At 37.0% G+C, this 21,754-nt stretch overlaps 1 protein-coding gene across 1 annotated transcript in view; it reads right to left on the bottom strand.

Annotated features, from left to right (window-relative positions):
* Nucleotides 1-21,754, bottom strand: part of LOC145291527 (uncharacterized) — a 1,250,821-nt gene that overhangs the window by 425,762 nt on the left and 803,305 nt on the right. Inside the window, exons 77-82 of the mRNA XM_080137518.1 lie at nucleotides 21,117-21,161; nucleotides 17,170-17,214; nucleotides 15,271-15,321; nucleotides 14,554-14,598; nucleotides 5,352-5,402; nucleotides 4,637-4,681 (exon numbers count right to left, since the gene is read on the bottom strand). Of these exons, the coding sequence (XP_079993644.1) occupies nucleotides 4,637-4,681; nucleotides 5,352-5,402; nucleotides 14,554-14,598; nucleotides 15,271-15,321; nucleotides 17,170-17,214; nucleotides 21,117-21,161 (282 nt within the window). The remainder of the gene's footprint in view (nucleotides 1-4,636; nucleotides 4,682-5,351; nucleotides 5,403-14,553; nucleotides 14,599-15,270; nucleotides 15,322-17,169; nucleotides 17,215-21,116; nucleotides 21,162-21,754) is intronic.

Here is a 21,754-nt window from a genome sequence, read left to right as displayed (position 1 = left end):
ATCAATCAAATATAAAAATATTTTCAAATGCATTACATTCAGCAATGATCTAATATTTACCTTTTAATATTTAGCATAACATGCTAGGATCAAATAATTGAAGTCAGGTTTTACACAAAAAATATCACATTTACTTCAGAACTATTTAGAGAAAATCTTTGGAAAAATCTATAATCAATGTATAAATTATATGAATAATTTCATACTATGCCTAATATTTGAAGTTATTTTTCTGCAAGCATAAACACATATTTCAACTTGATGACAATCAATGGGAACTGGACAATTAATGTCTTTTGATGAGAATTTTTCAATTTAAATAGTATGCTTATATGAAAAGAAAACATCATAATATAATCTGTCAAGCCAGCAATACAACACATGTTTCTATTATTATATAAATCCAAAATTATTTTTTCTGTGATTTTATGAATAATTTCCCAATGGAACTGTTTGCCAACAATGTTTATCACAAGATTGTTTATAGTTGTCATATTTGTTCAGGAGTGTAACTTGCAAGACACCAAAACTCTTTCTAAAACAAACTTTTACAGAAATAAAAAGCTGTTGGCTCAGAATTATCTAAGTTATCTCCCTTTGATTTATCTCTTGACAATGTTAGAGAAAGAGTTCTTCTACATTAATCTCTGTTAACTCGTTTCACCCATGTGCAACATTTAGGATGAAATCTTACCCTCTTTCTTAAAAATAGACTGATAGTTCCTCAAAGAAACATGCCTTCCTAGCAAACTGTGCCCCTACTTCACTTCTGATAGTTACTGCATAGACTCTCAGAGAAACATAAAACAAAATAAGTAACATTCACTTATTTCTCTATTTACAACCCTAGCACCATGTTTTCTTGTATTTGAGAGCATAATGTATTGATTTCTTATTACTTTTCTTGTTCTTTCCTTTCATATTGTGTACAACATTACACATGTAACATTTCTAAAAACACTCAATTAAATTCTCTCCTTTCATATTGTTGGTTGGTTGTTTTTGTTTTATGGCTTATCAAGCTTTTTCAGGTTATTTAATGTCGAATCTATTTTGAGGAACGATTTTATAGGAGAATATTTGTTTTTTTGAGTCGGATTCTATTTAACCCATAGTTGGGACCCTAACAGGTACTACCACTCTGGGTCAGAGTGGACCTGGGAGTAATGGCAATTAAAGGGTGGCTCCACACACCCCAAGGCCCGTAAGGTGGGGCCTCACCATCGGATATAGTTTTAGGTCATATCCAGAACCATTGTATGAAGGGTTCTTTTTAAATTTTTTATGAAGTATACAATTGATAACAGTTAAAAGATAACACAAGGTAGTACACGTGAACAAATTTGGCTCGATGACACAAGAAATTGGTGAGTTGATGACACACTTTCTTTCTCGTTTATGTGATCAAGGCAGATTTTCTGCATTTAAGGTTAAATGTAATGATGAAGCATGTTGACAAGAAGTAGACTTCTCAGGAGACATAGTTTGTAAGCAATTAGTTGTTGAGCTAGCTAATTTGAAATACTAGAATAAGATATTGGCAGAAGCAGTTTCGCTCGTCACTCTGGAACTGAAATTTAACTGGTTGGTTTGTCTGAAAGCATCACACGAATCAACACCCCACCTTCACGGTTCCATATTTTCCTTGCTTCGTCCCAAGTGCAAAAATCAAACCAGAAACGGCTGATACTGAAGACCAAGACGGCCTTGTGACATATCGACCCTGCAGAGGATAGGGAAGGACTTTACACTCGGTGTGGGTGGAGTCAACAAGCCAGAAGGTTTTTCCAGTTCTGCGAAATAACCGGAAACATGAGGAAGGTGTGCTGGAAAATTGTGGAAGATAAAAATGAGATTCTGAGTAAGATGCTTAGAGGTGAGGAATCGTTTATATTTGCAACGGCCCTCTGAAAATTAATAGACGCACAAGATCAACAATGCAAAGTCAATAAACGTGCCTTATGTGAAGTGGAATGGGAAGTGATTTCAGAGGGACACCACGGAACTATCTCGCTCAATAGGGGCAGAAATAACAATGATGCCCAAAATTTATGCAACCTTTGGACTGGTGCTGAGAAAACCTGTAAATGCACTCATGAACTCAATTCAAGCATTTGCAGATAAAAAAAGAAAAAAAACAGACTTGTTTGACCAGGCCTGAAATTCAGAGACTCCTTTACTTACCTTATGAGTACTTTGTACCAACCACCGGCCAAATAAGAGGCATAACTAATAACCGACTAGACATCAAGAGAGTCCTACTATTACGCATAAGGATGAGATCAAAACAGACACGGCTAGCAGTATATCTATTAGTTTACACGTTGGATTTCTACCTGTCAGAAACTGTTAAAAGATTTGGGTATATGGTCTTCTGATTGCCCGGCATCGTTATCACAGTATAGCTCTGCGAGGACAAAGGAAATAGAACCTTGTGGATGCCCCTGCAGAGCACCAGCTCCGACAAAGCCAGAAGCTATACCTTTCAAGCTTATACAAGTCAACAGGCAAAAACTTTAGCTGTGGTTGCTAGACCTCTTTAAATTTTGCACATTCAACGCATGTGCTCATTAATGGCTGCATACGATATAGGCTATACAACTTGATATCAAATTTACTCCAGGTGTACACACATGGATACCTGTCCCCCCACAAGTGGAAGAAGAGAGTTAAAAAGAGTTGGGCAGAGACGTTGCTCTAAGAATCATATAGATTGTACAAGTAGGCACCCCACTACGTGGTGTTCAAGTATGGTTGTGACACCATAGAAAGACAGTTCCCGAGGCGAATGATAGACTTACAGAAACTGAACAATGCCACTTAATAAAAATGCATTCTTTTTACCTTTTTAATAAAAATGTCTTAAATAATTGTACTATATCAATCAAATATAAAAATATTTTCAAATGCATTACATTCAGCAATGATCTAATATTTGCCTTTTAATATTTAGCATAACATGCTATGATCAAATAATTGAAGTCAGGTTTTACACAAAAAAATGTCACATTTACTTCAGAACTATTTAGAGAAAATCTTTGGAAAAATCTATAATCAATGTATAAATTATATGAATAATTTCATACGATGCCTAATATTTGAAGTTATTTTTCTGCAAGCATAAACACATATTTCAACTTGATGACAATCAATGGGAACTGGACAATTAATGTCTTCCAAATCCGGACCAACCACAGTATCAGGCTCCTGATATGGACCAATGAACAAGGGTCGGGAGTTAGATCTACGTCATAGTCAAGATGACAAAATTGTTGTAGATGACATTACAAATATGGGAGAAAACACCACAAGAGAATATTTGCAAGCAGTCAGCCAACCATTGAAAAGACAAGCATCCAGTCATACAAGGCAAACGCTGAGAGGTCTGTCTCAACTAATGCGTGGGAAAACGCATGAATTTTTGGACCGAGAAAGTGGACTACATTCATACATTCTGTGGTCAGGTTGGTGGAGGCATATAGAGATCGCAGTTATGCCCCTTTGACTCGTCGGAGGCAGGAAGGACTTATCTCTCCTACGAGCATATGGTGCATGCACTGGTTGCACATCGAGTTTTAAACGCTACTCCAACTTTAAAGGTCACAGTATTTTTGCAATGGGCTCTTTTCTCAAGTTGAGAGCAAATTAGAATGCACACATATCTAAGCAATGGCTGAACTCATAGTAAATAATCTCTAATGGAATGAAAGAAATGTGCTCAGAAAGTGATGGGCAAATGTAATGTTACTAAGATAAATCTCCTTTCCTTTAATTATTATAAGTAACTTTTCCAACCAACAATTGCTACTCCTATCACTCTTTCTGAAACTCCAACATTCAACCCCATCTATCTAACGTTCACAAATAATATGACTTGGAATAAATGCATAGAAGATGATGTTAAGTCTGTTGACAAGAAAGTGAACTATCTCTATGAAGCTTGAGAACGTCTCACATCTGTGAGTATTCTATACCTCTATAAAGCCACTATTCACCTTGGCATGGAGTACTGTAAACATGGGGCAAATACCACTTGTCTCTCCTTGGTTAGATTCCAAAAAGAGTTTCTACCCTTAGGTTTCACATTGTCTTCCAAGCTCAAGCCTCTGCTCCATCTCCACATCTCTATACTTGTATTACAAGTACTTAATCAGAATATGTTATGAACTTGCTACCCTTGATCTTGTCAATGTAAACAACCCAAATCAACCTGTCAAGCCACAAAATCACACTCCTTCGCTGTATAAGTGAACAGATTCTAGAATGTTTCCACTTGTTTTGGGGATTCCCTCTCTACTCCTTGTATTTGCAACTGTGCTAAAATGCAGAAAATTACATGTAATAAGACCAGACATCTCTTTACACGACTACCTACTTAGGACACTTCTATGGATCTGGCCTTTCACAGTAGACCCTTACGTCTCAATGAAGGTGAATAGAATTATAAATAAAAATATGATTATTAGATATGTCATATTTTAGAAATATTTTTGCTTATATAAATCCCACTCGAGTACAGTTTACATATATAAGTGCAAAGGATATAATAGTGTTTAAGCTGTTATATTATTTCAAACCAAAATCTCAAGAGAATAATCTTGCATGTATGTATTTTGTGATAAGATATTATTCTTACCTGGCTGAGATACTGCAATACTAGGCCCACCAATTGTTGTCTTTTCTGTTAAATGATTAGAAGAACATTTAATTTTAGTTCATAGAAAAATGTAATTCATTTATCTTTTTAATAAGAAATCTCTTAAATAATTGTATCATATGAAACACATAAGAATATTTCCAAATACATTACATTCAGCATTTGCCCATATATTGTTTTAATATTCCAATGAATTATTGTAGATAATGTCCTTGTCTCAGCATATCACAAGGATGTTTGTAATTGTCACATTTGTTTAGAATTTTAACTGATTTATCAAAACAATTACCAAAACAAAATATTGCAGAGAAAAACATTTTGTACTTAAAAATCACTGAATATGGTTTCCGTTCTGCTACATCTACAGCATATGTGCTTACAGTTATATCTCATAGGATTAGCAAATCTCTCGACGAAGGCAACCTTTCTAGGGCAAGTGCTCTTGACATATCTAAGGCCTTTGATAGGGTATGGCATAAAGGTTTACTTCACAAGATCTCTAGCTATGGTATAGCTGGAAATGTCTTAATTATTAAATCATTTCTTTCTAATAGGTTCATAAGAGTAGTAGTTGAGGGGCAAAAATCAGAAGCTCACAGTATTAATGCTGGAGTCCCTCAGGGGTCCATCCTGGGCCCAACTCTATTCCTGATCTACATTAATGATCTTCCAAATCAGATAATCATATTCTTACCTGAAACAAGAGTTCCTACAGTTTGTGGTACACCATAAGATGGTACTGTCACTAAAAGATGAAAATAATAATATTACATTGTATTTAATAAAAATGCATTCTTTGTACCTTTTTAATAAAAATGTCTTAAATAATTGTACTATATCAATCAAATATAAAAATATTTTCAAATGCATTACATTCAGCAATGATCTAATATTTACCTTTTAATATTTAGCATAACATGCCAGGATCAAATAAGGAGTGTAACTTGCAAGACACCAAAACTCTTTCTAAAACAAACTTTTACAGAAATAAAAAGCTGTTGGCTCAGAATTATCTAAGTTATCTCCCTTTGATTTATCTCTTGACAATGTTAGAGAAAGAGTTCTTGTACATTAATCTCTGTTAACTCGTTTCACCCATGTGCAACATTTAGGATGAAATCTTACCCTCTTTCTTAAAAATAGACTGATAGTTCCTCAAAGAAACATGCCTTCCTAGCAAACTGTGCCCCTACTTCACTTCTGATAGTTACTGCATAGACTCTCAGAGAAACATAAAACAAAATAAGTAACATTCACTTATTTCTCTATTTACAACCCTAGCACCATGTTTTCTTGTATTTGGGAGCATAATGTATTGATTTCTTATTATTTTTCCTCTTCTCTCCTTTCATATTGTGTACAACATTACACATGTAACATTTCTAAAAACACTCAATTAAATAACAAATGTGAGTAAACAATTTGTAGTGTTTACCATATAAAGAATACATATCAATACAGTTATTATGTTTGACACTTGTACAATGCTGGGTTATTTTCTTTTACATAAGGAATACAAAATGATAGTTATGTAGAGATGGCAGTTATGCCCCTTGGACTTATTGGGTGCAGGTAGGAATTATCTCTCCTTAAGGCATATAAACATACAGGTACGTGAACCAGTGGCATGTTAGGTATTAAACTCTTATCCAAATCTAAATAGCACTATGAACAGTATACAATTGGTAATAGTGAAAAGATAACACAAGGTAGTACACGTGAACAAATTTGGCTCGATGACACAAAAAATTGGTGAGTTGATAACACACTTTCTTTCTCGTTTATGTGATCAAGGTAGATTTTTTGCATTTAAGGTTAAATGTAATGATGAAGCATGTTGACAAGAAGTAGACTTCTCAGGAGACATAGTTTGTAAGCAATTAATTGCTGAGCTAGCTAATTTGAAATACTAGAATAAGATATTGGCAGAAGCAGTTTCGCTCGTCACTCTGGAACTGAAATTTAACTGGTTGGTTTGTCAGAAAGCATCACACGAATCAACACCCCACCTGCACGGTTCCATATTTTCCTTGCTTCGTCCCAAGTGCAAAAATTAAACCAGAAACGGCTGATACTGAAGACCAAGACGGCCTTGTGACATATCGACCCTGCAGAGGATAAGGAAGGGCTTTACACCTGGTGTGGGTGGAGTCAACAAGCCAGAAGGTTTTTCCAGTTCTGTGAAATAACCGGACACATGAGGAAAGTGTGCTGGAAAATTGTGGGAGATAAAAATGAGATTCTGAGTAAGATGCTTAGAGGTAAGGAATCGTTTGTGTTTGCCAACGGCCCTCTGAAAATTAATAGACACGCAAGAATAACAATGCAAAGTCAATAAACGTGCCTTATGTGAAGTGGAATGGGAAGTGATTTCAGAGGGACACCACGGAACTATCTCGCTCAATAGGGGCAGAAATAACAATGATGCCCAAAATTTATGCAACCTTTGGACTGGTGCTGAGAAAACCTGTAAATTCACTCATGCACTCAATTCAAGCATTTGCAGATAAAAAAAAAAAAAAAGAGACTTGTTTGACCAGGCCTGAAATTCAGAGACTCCTTTACTTACCTTATGAGTACTTTGTACCAACCACCGGCCAGATAAGAGGCATAACTAATAACCGGCTAGACATCTAGAGAGTCCTACTATTACGCATAAGGATGAGATCAAACAGACACGGCTAGCAGTATATGTAACATGTTCGGTTTCTACCTGTCATAAACTGTTAAAATATTTTAGTATATGGTCTTCTGATTGCCCGGCATCGTTATCACAGAACAGCTCTGCGAGGACAAAGGAAATAGAACCTTGTGGATGCCCCTGTAGAGCACCATCTTTGGCAAAGCCAGGAGCTATACCTTTCAAGCTTATAGATGTCAACAGGCAGAAATTTTAGCAGTGGTTGCTAGACCTCTTTAAATTTAGCACATTCAACACATGCTCTCATTAATGACTGCATATGATATAGGCTATACAACTAGATATCAAATTGACTCCAGGTGAAAATTTACTCCAGGTGTACCGACATGGATACCTGTCCTCCCACAAGTGGAAGAAGAGAGTTAAAGAAGAGTTGGACAGAGACGTTGCTCTAAGAATCATACAGCTGGTACCAGTAGGAACCCCCACCACTTGGTGTTCAAGTATAGTTGTGACACCATAGAAAGACAGCTCCCGAGGCGAGTGATAGACTTACAGAAACTGAACGATGCCACCATGAAGGAGACGCACTATACATCATCCTAGTTTGACCAAGTGTCCATTATACCTGCAAACATGCAAAAACGACCCTGAACGTGTGGAATGGATACCACAGCATACCGCTGTCCCCAGCTGCATGGGATGCTATGATATTGATTGCTGAGTGGGGCTGGTACAGATACTATCGAGCTCCTTATTTTAAAAACATTAAAGATGTCACAGCAAGCTGAAGATAGGGTGCGGGAAAGGTCACTGAAGAATTATTCTGACCGGTTCCCATTTCATGCAGACATACGGGGTTGAAGCTACCGATCGGTGTATAGAATGAGTAGAAGTAGGCTTGATGTCATCATGGGGAAACTGGTTCTGAACATAAGGCGCCCTTAATGGGATATCCTCAAATGGAGGATCCCCATTCGAATAAAAAAAAAAACAATTCCTTTTAGAGAGACTAGGGTATATGCAAACACACATCGTTAGCCTACTACCCACAAAGTAATGGGCATACAGAGGCACCGTGAAGACAGCAAGACGAATACAGAAAGGAGATATGAAATATAGCAAAATGTAGTAGACAAAGATAATAGTCAGAAAGGAGACAGGCAAATCTCCCTTGCTGTTGAGATATGAAAGTGTAGCAAAATGTAGTCAGCAAAAATAAGGAACAAAAATGGGAAATAGTCAGTTTCGCCCTGCACCGCCCACCTCTAGAAGAAAAGAATTTCTCTATTTACAACCCTAGCACCATGTAATTACAAGAAACCCTCTCTACCACCCATAGCAATGGCCAACGACTCTTTATCTGAGAGTCCATCTTTCAAACTCCTTGGCCTAACGTTCACAGGAAACATGAGTTGGAACAATTACATTGAAGGCATTGCCAGGGCCGCTGCAAGAAAGGTGGGCTCTCTCTACCGTGCTAGAAAACTACTAACACCCGAAAGTATCCTGTACCTCTATAAGGCCACCATTCGCCCATGTATGGAGTATTGCTGCCACATCTGGGCTGGTGCATCTGCTACTAGTCTCTAGCTCCTTGACAAGGTTCAAAAGAGAGTCGCAAACCTGATAGGCCCTGAACTGGCATCTAAGCTTCAGCCTCTGTCCCATCGACGAAATGTTGCATCCCTCTGCCTTTTCTACAAGTATTTTAGTGGTGAATGCTCTGACGAACTGCAATCACTTGTGCCCCCATGACGCGAGCACCCTCGACAAACCCGACAGGCTACTAGATCCCACCCCCACACTGTAGAGATCCCTAGATGTAAAAGATCTTTTTACTCCAATAGTTTCTTCCCCAGAACCGCAAGACTCTGGAATTCCATTCCAGGTCCCTGCTTCCCCAACAGTACTGACGTGCAGAAGTTCAAGTGTAACGTGAACCGACACCTTGCTGCCCAAATCCCTACATAGTACCCCAGGAGTTGTTTCCCCTGATAGTAGCCCCCTACACCAAAGTGGCAATTTGCCTTGTTTGGGGTGAAAATGTAATAATATTAAATTTGGGAGCATAATGTATTGATTTCTTATTACTTTTCTTGTTCTCTCCTTTCATATTGTTGGTTGGTTGTTTTTGGTTTACGGCTTATCAAGCTTTTTCAGGTTATTTAATGTCGAATCTAGTTATTTTGAGGAACATTTTATTTAATAAAAATGCATTCTTTTTACCTTTTTAATAAAAATGTCTTAAATAATTGTACTATATCAAACAAATATAAAAATATTTTCAAATGCATTTCACTCAGCAATGATCTAATATTTGCCTTTTAATATTTAGCATAACATGCTATGATCAAATAATTGAAGTCAGGTTTTACACAAAAAAATGTCACATTTACTTCAGAACTATTTAGAGAAAATCTTTGGAAAAATCTATAATCAATGTATAAATTATATGAATAATTTCATACTATGCCTAATATTTGAAGTTATTTTTCTGCAAGCATAAACACATATTTCAAGTTGATGACAATCAATGGGAACTGGACAATTAATGTCTTTTGATGAGAATTTTTCAATTTAAATAGTATGCTTATATGAAAAGAAAACATCATAATATAATCTGTCAACATTCACTTATTTCTCTATTTACAACCCTAGCACCATGTTTTCTTGTATTTGAGAGCATAATGTATTGATTTCTTATTACTTTTCTTGTTCTTTCCTTTCATATTGTGTACAACATTACACATGTAACATTTCTAAAAACACTCAATTAAATTCTCTCCTTTCATATTGTTGGTTGGTTGTTTTTGTTTTACGGCTTATCAACCTTTTTCAGGTTATTTAATGTCGAATCTATTTTGAGGAACGATTTTATAGGAGAATATTTGTTTTTTTGAGTCGGATTCTATTTAACCCATAGTTGGGACCCTAACAGGTACTACCACTCTGGGTCAGAGTGGACCTGGGAGTAATGGCAATTAAAGGGTGGCTCCACACACCCCAAGGCCCGTAAGGTGGGGCCTCACCATCGGATATAGTTTTAGGTCATATCCAGAACCATTGTATGAAGGGTTCTTTTTAAATTTTTTATGAAGTATACAATTGATAACAGTTAAAAGATAACACAAGGTAGTACACGTGAACAAATTTGGCTCGATGACACAAGAAATTGGTGAGTTGATAACACACTTTCTTTCTCGTTTATGTGATCAAGGTAGATTAATTATGAAGCATGTTGACAAGAAGTAGACTTCTCAGGAGGCATAGTTTGTAAGCAATTAGTTGCTGAGCTAGCAAATTTGAAATACTAGAATAAGATATTGGCAGAAGCAGTTTCGCTCGTCACTCTGGAACTGAAATTTAACTGGTTGGTTTGTCTGAAAGCATCACAGGAATCAACACCCCACCTTCACGGTTCCATATTTTCCTTGCTTCGTCCCAAGTGCAAAAATCAAACCAGAAACGGCTGATACTGAAGACCAAGACGGCCTTGTGACATATCGACCCTGCAGAGGATAGGGAAGGGCTTTACACCCGGTGTGGGTGGAGTCAACAAGCCAGAAGGTTTTTCCAGTTCTGCGAAATAACCGGACACATGAGTAAAGTAAAGTAAAGATTTCAGAGGGATAACCGGCTACACATCAAGAGAGTCCTATTTTTACGCATAAGGATGAGATCAAAACAGACACGGCTAGCAGTATATGTATCAGTTTACACGTTCAGTTTCTACCTGTCAGAAACTGTTAAAAGATTTGGGTATATGGTCTTCTGATTGCCCGACATCGTTATCACAGTATAGCTCTGCGAGGTCAAAGGAAATAGAACCTTGTGGGTGCCCCTGCAGGGCACCAGCTCCGACAAAGCCAGAAGCTATACCTTTCAAGCTTATACAAGTCAACAGGCACAAACTTTAGCTGTGATTGCTTGATCTCTTTAAATTTTGCACATTCAACGCATGCCCTCATTAATGACTGCATACGATATAGGCTATACAACTAGACATCAAATTTACTCCAGGTCTCCATGTGCAAAGCCGACAGCTGTACACACATGGATACCTGTCCCCCACAAGTGGGAGAAGAGAGTTAAAGAAGAGTTGGACAGAGACGTTGCTCTAAGAATCATATAGTTGGTATCAGTAGGCACCCCACTACGTGGTGTTCAAGTATAGTTGTGACACCATAGTAAGACAGTTCCCGAGGCGAATGATAGACTTGCAGAAACTGAACAATGCCACCGTGAGGGAGATGCTCTATACATCATCTTAGTTTGACCAAGTGTCCATTATACCTGCACACATATTAAAACGGCCCTGAATGTGTGGAATAGATACCACAGCATACTGCTGTCCCCAGCTTCATGGGATGCTACGATATTGATCACTGAGTGGGGCTGGTACAGATACTTTCGGGCTCCTCAAAGGTTCCACAGGTCAGTTTGACAGCATGACGGTAAATATGATTTAAAAAACCCATTGCATAAACGATGGGATGACTCTAATGAGTCTTCATTTTGGTATACGATCGAGTATATCAGTCACTGTGCAGAAAAAGGCAACTCTTTCAACCCAGACAAATTTAAATTTGCTAAGACAGTGTCAGGTCCTGGTTTGGCCTTTTGAATCAAGTATCATATGCTTTTTCACAAGCAAAAGTGATGGGACCCTTCTGTGAATTGTTAAAAACAAAGAACAGGAAGTTCTAGTGGGATGATACACTGGAAGTCCTATTTCAGGAATCAAAGAGGATAATAGTGGTAGAATTTGGAAAGGGCATTCGAACGTTTGAAATGAACAGACCGACTGTATTGGTAACTGACTATAGTAAAACACAGATTTCCTATTTTCTATTTCCAAAACATTACAGGTGTCTCAGCAAGCTGAACATGGGGTGCGGGAAAGGTCACTGAAAGATTATTCTGACCGGTACTCATTTCATCAATGAGGCAGAATCTTGATATGCACAAATAACACGTGAAGCCTTAGCTCTTGTCTATGAGCGAGAGTGATGCTGAATATTTATAATTTGGTGGCTGGACTTATTGATAACATTGGATCATTTACCACTGGTAAAAATGTTTTCAGTCAAGGCCTTAGAAAATATTAAAAAAAAACAAAAACGCCTGTTTAATTACAAAGAGAGGATGCTGATGTACAGATTCAAGATAAAGCCCCATCCTGGAAAATTAAATTTAATACCTTACTGTGCATCCCAATATCCTGCAGGCACCTCACATGAGGACTCCACCCAGATCATCGACACCACAGTCAAAACCACGTTCTTGTTGGTGCATGGAATTGACAACTCAGGGCAGAGATGTTGGAATCATTTTATGATGCACATAAGTAAACGGCATGGTGGCAAATGCAAGGCAACAATCGTTCTGGCCAGGTCTGGACGTCAGCATCAGGCGAACTAGGTCCTAATGCCATATTTGCAACACAATAACACTTTCCCAGCCAAGAGAACCCTTAATATTACCAATGTAACTGGACTTTCCATTCGAAGAAGTAGTTGTTGACTTTGCAGACATACGGGGTTGAAGCTACTTAGTATATGCCGATCGGTGTATAGAATGAGTAGAAGTAGTCTTCATGAAATCAGGGGAAACTGGTTCTGCACATAAGGCGCACTCTATGGGATATCCTCAAATCGAGGATCCCCATTATAATCACAAAAAAAACCCCTCCTTTTTGAGGGACTTGGGTATATGCAAACACACATCGTCAGCCTACTACCCATAAAGTACTGGATGTATGGAGACACCGTGAAGACAGCAAACAGATACCGAAAGGAGATATACAAAGTGTAGCAAAATGTAGTCGGCAAAAATCAGGAACAAAGATAGGAAATAGTCAGTTTCGCCCTGAACCACCCACCTCTAGAAGAGTCAACATAGTCAAGATGACAAAATTGTTGTAAATAATATTACAGACATGGGAGAAAACACCACAAGAGAATATTTGCAAGCAGTAAGCCAACCACTGAAAAGACAAGCATCCAGTTGGACAATGCAAATGCCGAGAGGTCTGTCTCCACTAATGCGTTGGAAATCGCATGAATCTTTGGACCGATGAAGTGGACCACATTCATACATTCCGTGGTCATGTTGGTGGAGGCAGGAAGGAATTATCTCTCCTACGAGCATATAAATATACAGGTACATGCACTGGTTGCACATCGGGTGTTAAACGCTGCTCCAACTTTAAAGGTCAGAGTATTTTTGCAATAAGCTCTTTTCTCAAGTTGAGAGCAAATTAGAATGCACACATATCTAAGGCAATAGCTGAACTCATAGTAAATAATCTCTAATGGAATGAATGAAATGTGCTCAGAAAGTGATGGACAAATGTAATGTTACTAAGATAAATCTCCTTTCCTTTAATTATTATAAGTAACTTTTCCAACCAACAATTGCTACTCCTATCACTCTTTCTGAAACTCCAACATTTCAACCCCATCTATCTAACATTCACAAATAATATGAATTGGAATAAATGCATAGAAGATGATGTTAAGTCTGTTGACAAGAAAGTGAACTACCTCTATGAAGCTTGAGAACGTCTCACATCTGTGAGTATTCTATACCTCTATAAAGCCACTATTCACCTTGGCATGGAGTACTGTTAACATGGGGCAAATACCACTTGTCTCTCCTTGGACAGATTCCAAAAAGAGTTTCTAACCTTAGGTTTCACATTGTCTGCCAAGCTCCAGCCTCTGCTCCATCCCCACATCCCTATACTTGTATTACAAGTACTTAATCAGAATATGTTATGAACTTGCTACACTTGTGGCTGTCATTATAAACACCCCACATCAACCTGTCAAGCCACAAAATCACACTCCTTCACTGTATAAGTGAACAGATGCTAGAATGTTTCCACTTGTTTTTGGAATTCCCTCTCTACTCCTTGTATTTGCAACTGTGCTAAAATGCAGAAAATTACATGTAATAAGACCAGACATCTCTTTACACGACTACCTACTTAGGACACTTCTATGGATCTGGCCTTTCACAGTAGACCCTTACGTCTCAATGAAGGTGAATAAAATTATAAATAAAAATATGATTATTAGATATGTCATATTTTAGAAAAAGTTTTACTTATATAAATCCCACTCGAGTGCAGTTTACATACATAAGTGCAAAGGATATAATAGTGTTTAAGCTGTTATATTATTTCAAACCAAAATCTCAAGAGAATAATCTTGCATGTATGTATTTTGTGATAAGATATTATTCTTACCTGGCTGAGATACTGCAATACTAGGCCCACCAATTGTTGTCTTTTCTGTTAAATGATTAGAAGAACATTTAATTTTAGTTCATAGAAAAATGTAATTCATTTATCTTTTTAATAAGAAATCTCTTAAATAATTGTATCATATGACACACATATAAAAATATTTCCAAATACATTACATTCAGCAGTTGCCCATATATTGTTTTAATATTCCAATGAATTATTGTAGATAATGTCCTTGTCTCAGCATATCACAAGGATGTTTGTAGTTGTCACATTTGTTTAGAATTTTAACTGATTTATCAAAACAATTACCAAAACAAAATATTGCAGAGAAAAACATTTTGTACTTAAAAATCACTGAATATGGTTTCCGTTCTGCTACATCTACAGCATATGTGCTTACAATTATATCTCATAGGATTAGCAAATCTCTCGACGAAGGCAACCTTTCTAGGGCAAGTGCTCTTGACATATCTAAGGCCTTTGATAGGGTATGGCATAAAGGTTTACTTCACAAGATCTCTAGCTATGGTATAGTTGAAAATGTCTTAATTATTAAATCATTTCTTTCTAATAGGTTCATAAGAGTAGTAGTTGAGGGGCAAAAATCAGAAGCTCACAGTATTAATGCTGGAGTCCCTCAAGGGTCCATCCTGGGCCCAACTCTATTCCTGATCTACATTAATGATCTTCCAAATCAGATAATCATATTCTTACCTGAAACAAGAGTTCCTACAGTTTGTGGTACACCATAAGATGGTACTGTCACTAAAAGATGAAAATAGTTATATTACATTTTATTTAATAAAAATGCATTCTTTTTACCTTTTTAATAAAAATGTCTTAAATAATTGTACTATATCAATCAAATATAAAAATATGTTCAAATGCATTACATTCAGCAATGATCTAATATTTACCTTTTAATATTTAGCATAACATGCTATGATCAAATAATTGAAGTCAGGTTTTGCACAAAAAATGTCACATTTACTTCAGAACAATTTAGAGAAAATCTTTGGAAAAATCTATAATCAATGTATAAATTATATGAATAATTTCATACGATGCCTAATATTTGAAGTTATTTTTCTGCAAGCATAAACACATATTTCAATTTGATGACAATCAATGGGAACTGGACAATTAATGTTTTCCAAATCCGGACCAACCACAGTATCAGGCTCCTGATATGGACCAATGAACAAGGGTCGGGAGTTAGATCTACGACATAGTCAAGATGACAAAATTGTTGTAGATGACATTACAAATATGGGAGAAAACACCACAAGAGAATATTTGCAAGCAGTCAGCCAACCATTGAAAAGACAAGCATCCAGTCATACAAGGCAAACGCTGAGAGGTCTGTCTCAACTAATGCGTGGGAAAACGCATGAATTTTTGGACCGAGAAAGTGGACTACATTCATACATTCTGTGGTCAGGTTGGTGGAGGCATATAGAGATCGCAGTTATGCCCCTTTGACTCGTCGGAGGCAGGAAGGACTTATCTCTCCTACGAGCATATGGTGCATGCACTGGTTGCACATCGAGTTTTAAACGCTACTCCAACTTTAAAGGTCACAGTATTTTTGCAATGGGCTCTTTTCTCAAGTTGAGAGCAAATTAGAATGCACACATATCTAAGCAATGGCTGAACTCATAGTAAATAATCTCTAATGGAATGAAAGAAATGTGCTCAGAAAGTGATGGGCAAATGTAATGTTACTAAGATAAATCTCCTTTCCTTTAATTATTATAAGTAACTTTTCCAACCAACAATTGCTACTCCTATCACTCTTTCTGAAACTCCAACATTCAACCCCATCTATCTAACGTTCACAAATAATATGACTTGGAATAAATGCATAGAAGATGATGTTAAGTCTGTTGACAAGAAAGTGAACTATCTCTATGAAGCTTGAGAACGTCTCACATCTGTGAGTATTCTATACCTCTATAAAGCCACTATTCACCTTGGCATGGAGCACTGTTAACATGGGGCACATACCACTTGTCTCTCCTTGGACAGATTCCAAAAAGAGTTTCTACCCTTAGGTTTCACATTGTCTGCCAAGCTCCAGTCTCTGCTCCATCCCCACATACCTATACTTGTATTACAAGTACTTAATCAGAATATGTTATGAACTTGCTACACTTGTGGCTGTCATTATAAACACCCCAAATCAACCTGTCAAGCCACAAAATCACACTCCTTCACTGTATAAGTGAACAGATGCTAGAATGTTTCCACTTGTTTTTGGAATTCCCTCTCTACTCCTTGTAGTTGCAACTGTGCTAAAATGCAGAAAATTACATGTAATAAGACCAGACATCTCTTTACACAACTCCCTTCTTAGGACACTTCTATGGATCTGGCCTTTCACAGTAGACCCTTACATCTCAATGAAGGTGAATAAAATTATAAATAAAAATATGATTATTAGATATGTCATATTTTAGAAAAAGTTTTACTTATATAAATCCCACTCGAGTACAGTTTACATATATAAGTGCAAAGGATATAATAGTGTTTAAGCTGTTATATTATTTCAAACCAAAATCTCAAGAGAATAATCTTGCTTGTATGTATTTTGTGATAAGACACTATTCTTACCTGGCTGAGATACTGCAATACTAGGCCCACCAATTGTTGTCTTTTCTGTTAAATGATTAGAAGAACATTTAATTTTAGTTCATAGAAAAATGTAATTCGTTTATCTTTTTAATAAGAAATCTCTTGAATAATTGTATCATATGAAACACATATAAGAATATTTCCAAATACATTACATTCAGCAATTGCCCATATATTGTTTTAATATTCCAATGAATTATTGTAGATAATGTCCTTGTCTCAGCATATCACAAGGATGTTTGTAATTGTCACATTTGTTTAGAATTTTAACTGATTTATCAAAACAATTACCAAAACAAAATATTGCAGAGAAAAACATTTTATACTTTAAAATCTCTCAGTATGGTTTCCGTTCTGCTAAATCTACAGCAGATGTGCTTACAGTTATATCTCATAGGATTAGCAAATCTCTTGACAGAGGAAACCTTTCTAGGGCAAGTGCTCTTGACATATCTAAGGCCTTTGATAGGGTATGGCATAAAGGTTTACTTCACAAGATCTCTAGCTATGGTATAGCTGGAAATGTCTTCTCAATTATTAAATCATTTCTTTCTAATAGGTTCATAAGAGTAGTAGTTGAGGGGCAAAAATCAGGATAGGGAAGGACTTAACACTTGGTGTGGGTGGAGTCAACAAGCCAGAAGGTTTTTCCAGTTCTGTGAAATAACCGGACACATAGAGGAAGGTGTGCTGGAAAATTGTGGAAGATAAAAATGAGATTCTGAGTAAGATGCTTAGAGGTGAGGAATCGTTTGTGTTTGCCAACGGCCCTCTGAAAATTAATAGACGCACAAGATCAACAATGCAAAGTCAATAAACGTGCCTTATGTGAAGTGGAATGGGAAGTGATTTCAGAGGGACACCACGGAACTATCTCGCTCAATAGGGGCAGAAATAACAATGATGCCCAAAATTTATGCAACCTTTGGACTGGTGCTGAGAAAAACCTGTAAATGCACTCATGCACTCAATTCAAGCATTTGCAGATAAAAAAAAAAAAACAGACTTGTTTGACCAGGCCTGAAATTCAGAGACTCCTTTACTTACCTTATGAGTACTTGGTACCAACCACCGGCCAGATAAGAGGCATAACTAATAACCGGCTAGACATCAAGAGAGTCCTACTATTACGCATAAGCATGAGATCAAAACAGACACGGCTAGCAGTATAGGTATCAGTTTACACGTTCGATTTCTACCTGTCATAAACTGTTAAAAGATTTGGGTATATGGTCTTCTGATTGCCCGGCATCGTTATCACAGTATAGCTCTGCGAGGACAAAGGAAATAGAACCTTGTGGATGCCCCTGCAGAGCACCAGCTCCGACAAAGCCAGAAGCTATACTTTTCAAGCTTATACAAGTCAACAGGCACAAACTTTAGCTGTGGTTGCTAGACCTCTTTAAATTTGGCACATTCAACGCATGCTCTCATTAATGGCTGCATACGATATAGGCTATACAACTAGATATCAAATTTACTCCAGGTGAAAATTTACTCCAGGTGTACACACATGGATACCTGTCCCCCCACAAGTGGAAGAAGAGAGTTAAAGAAGAGTTGGACAGAGACGTTGCTCTAAGAATCATATAGATTGTATTGGTAACTGACTATAGTAAAACACAGATTTCCTATTTTCTATTTCCAAAACATTACAGGTGTCTCAGCAAGCTGAACATGGGGTGCGGGAAAGGTCACTGAAAGATTATTCTGACCGGTACTCATTTCATCAATGAGGCAGAATCTTGATATGCACAAATAACACGTGAAGCCTTAGCTCTTGTCTATGAGCGAGAGTGATGCTGAATATTTATAATTTGGTGGCTGGACTTATTGATAACATTGGATCATTTACCACTGGTAAAAATGTTTTCAGTCAAGGCCTTAGAAAATATTAAAAAAAAACAAAAACGCCTGTTTAATTACAAAGAGAGGATGCTGATGTACAGATTCAAGATAAAGCCCCATCCTGGAAAATTAAATTTAATACCTTACTGTGCATCCCAATATCCTGCAGGCACCTCACATGAGGACTCCACCCAGATCATCGACACCACAGTCAAAACCACGTTCTTGTTGGTGCATGGAATTGACAACTCAGGGCAGAGATGTTGGAATCATTTTATGATGCACATAAGTAAACGGCATGGTGGCAAATGCAAGGCAACAATCGTTCTGGCCAGGTCTGGACGTCAGCATCAGGCGAACTAGGTCCTAATGCCATATTTGCAACACAATAACACTTTCCCAGCCAAGAGAACCCTAAATATTACCAATGTAACTGGACTTTCCATTCGAAGAAGTAGTTGTTGACTTTGCAGACATACGGGGTTGAAGCTACTTAGTATATGCCGATCGGTGTATAGAATGAGTAGAAGTAGTCTTCATGAAATCAGGGGAAACTGGTTCTGCACATAAGGCGCACTCTATGGGATATCCTCAAATCGAGGATCCCCATTATAATCACAAAAAAAACCCCTCCTTTTTGAGGGACTTGGGTATATGCAAACACACATCGTCAGCCTACTACCCACAAAGTATTGGATGTACGGACACACTGGGAAGACAGCAAACAGATACCGAAAGGAGATATACAAAGTGTAGCAAAATGTAGTCGCCAAAAATCAGGAACAAAGATAGGAAATAGTCAGTTTCGCCCTGAACCACCCCCCTCTAGAAGAGTCAACATAGTCAAGATGACAAAATTGTTGTAGATAATATTACAGACATGGGAGAAAACACCACAAGAGAATATTTGCAAGCAGTCAGCCAACCACTGAAAAGACAAGCATCCAGTTGGACAATGCAAATGCCGAGAGGTCTGTCTCAACTAATGCGTTGGAAATCGCATGAATCTTTGGACCGAGGAAGTGGACCACATTCATACATTCCGTGGTCACGTTGATGGAGGCAGGAAGGACTTGTTGAGAGCAAATTAGAATGCACACATATCTAATCAATGGCTGAACTCATAGTAAATAATCTCTAATGGAATGAAAGAAATGTGCTCAGAAAGTGATGGGCAAATGTAATGTTACTAAGATAAATCTCCTTTCCTTTAATTATTATAAGTAACTTTTCCAACCAACAATTGCTACTCCTATCACTCTTTCTGAAACTCCAACATTCAACCCCATCTATCTAACGTTCACAAATAATATGACTTGGAATAAATGCATAGAAGATGATGTTAAGTCTGTTGACAAGAAAGTGAACTACCTCTATGAAGCTTGAGAACGTCTCACATCTGTGAGTATTCTATACCTCTATAAAGCCACTATTCACCTTGGCATGGAGTACTGTTAACATGGGGCAAATACCACTTGTCTCTTCTTGGACAGATTCCAAAAAGAGTTTCTAACCTTAGGTTTCACATTGTCTTCCAAGCTCAAGCCTCTGCTCCATCCCCACATCCCTATACTTGTATTACAAGTACTTAATCAGAATATGTTATGAACTTGCTACACTTGTGGCTGTCATTATAAACACCCCACATCAACCTGTCAAGCCACAAAATCACACTCCTTCACTGTATAAGTGAACAGATGCTAGAATGTTTCCACTTGTTTTTGGAATTCCCTCTCTACTCCTTGTAGTTGCAACTGTGCTAAAATGCAGAAAATTACATGTAATAAGACCAGACATCTCTTTACACAACTCCCTACTTAGGACACTTCTATGGATCTGGCCTTTCACAGTAGACCCTTACGTCTCAATGAAGGTGAATAAAATTATAAATAAAAATATGATTATTAGATATGTCATATTTTAGAAATATTTTTACTTATATAAATCCCACTCGAGTGCAGTTTACATACATAAGTGCAAAGGATATAATAGTGTTTAAGCTGTTATATTATTTCAAACCAAAATCTCAAGAGAATAATCTTGCATGTATGTATTTTGTGATAAGATATTATTCTTACCTGGCTGAGATACTGCAATACTAGGCCCACCAATTGTTGTCTTTTCTGTTAAATGATTAGAAGAACATTTAATTTTAGTTCATAGAAAAATGTAATTCATTTATCTTTTTAATAAGAAATCTCTTAAATAATTGTATCATATGAAACACATAAGAATATTTCCAAATACATTACATTCAGCATTTGCCCATATATTGTTTTAATATTCCAATGAATTATTGTAGATAATGTCCTTGTCTCAGCATATCACAAGGATGTTTGTAATTGTCACATTTGTTTAGAATTTTAACTGATTTATCAAAACAATTACCAAAACAAAATATTGCAGAGAAAAACATTTTGTACTTAAAAATCACTGAATATGGTTTCCGTTCTGCTACATCTACAGCATATGTGCTTACAATTATATCTCATAGGATTAGCAAATCTCTCGACAAAGGCAACCTTTCTAGGGCAATGTCTCTTGACATATCTAAGGCCTTTGATAGGGTATGGCATAAAGGTTTACTTCACAAGATCTCTAGCTATGGTATAGTTGAAAATGTCTTAATTATTAAATCATTTCTTTCTAATAGGTTCATAAGAGTAGTAGTTGAGGTGCAAAAATCAGAAGCTCACAGTATTAATGCTGGAGTTCC

The sequence above is a fragment of the Euprymna scolopes genome, chromosome 12, assembly GCF_053919585.1.
Source record: "Euprymna scolopes isolate OS-2025 chromosome 12, ASM5391958v1, whole genome shotgun sequence".
Taxonomy (NCBI): Eukaryota; Metazoa; Mollusca; class Cephalopoda; order Sepiida; family Sepiolidae; genus Euprymna; species Euprymna scolopes.
Note: the sequence above shows the minus strand (reverse complement) of the source record. Positions and strands in the feature narration are given on the sequence as shown.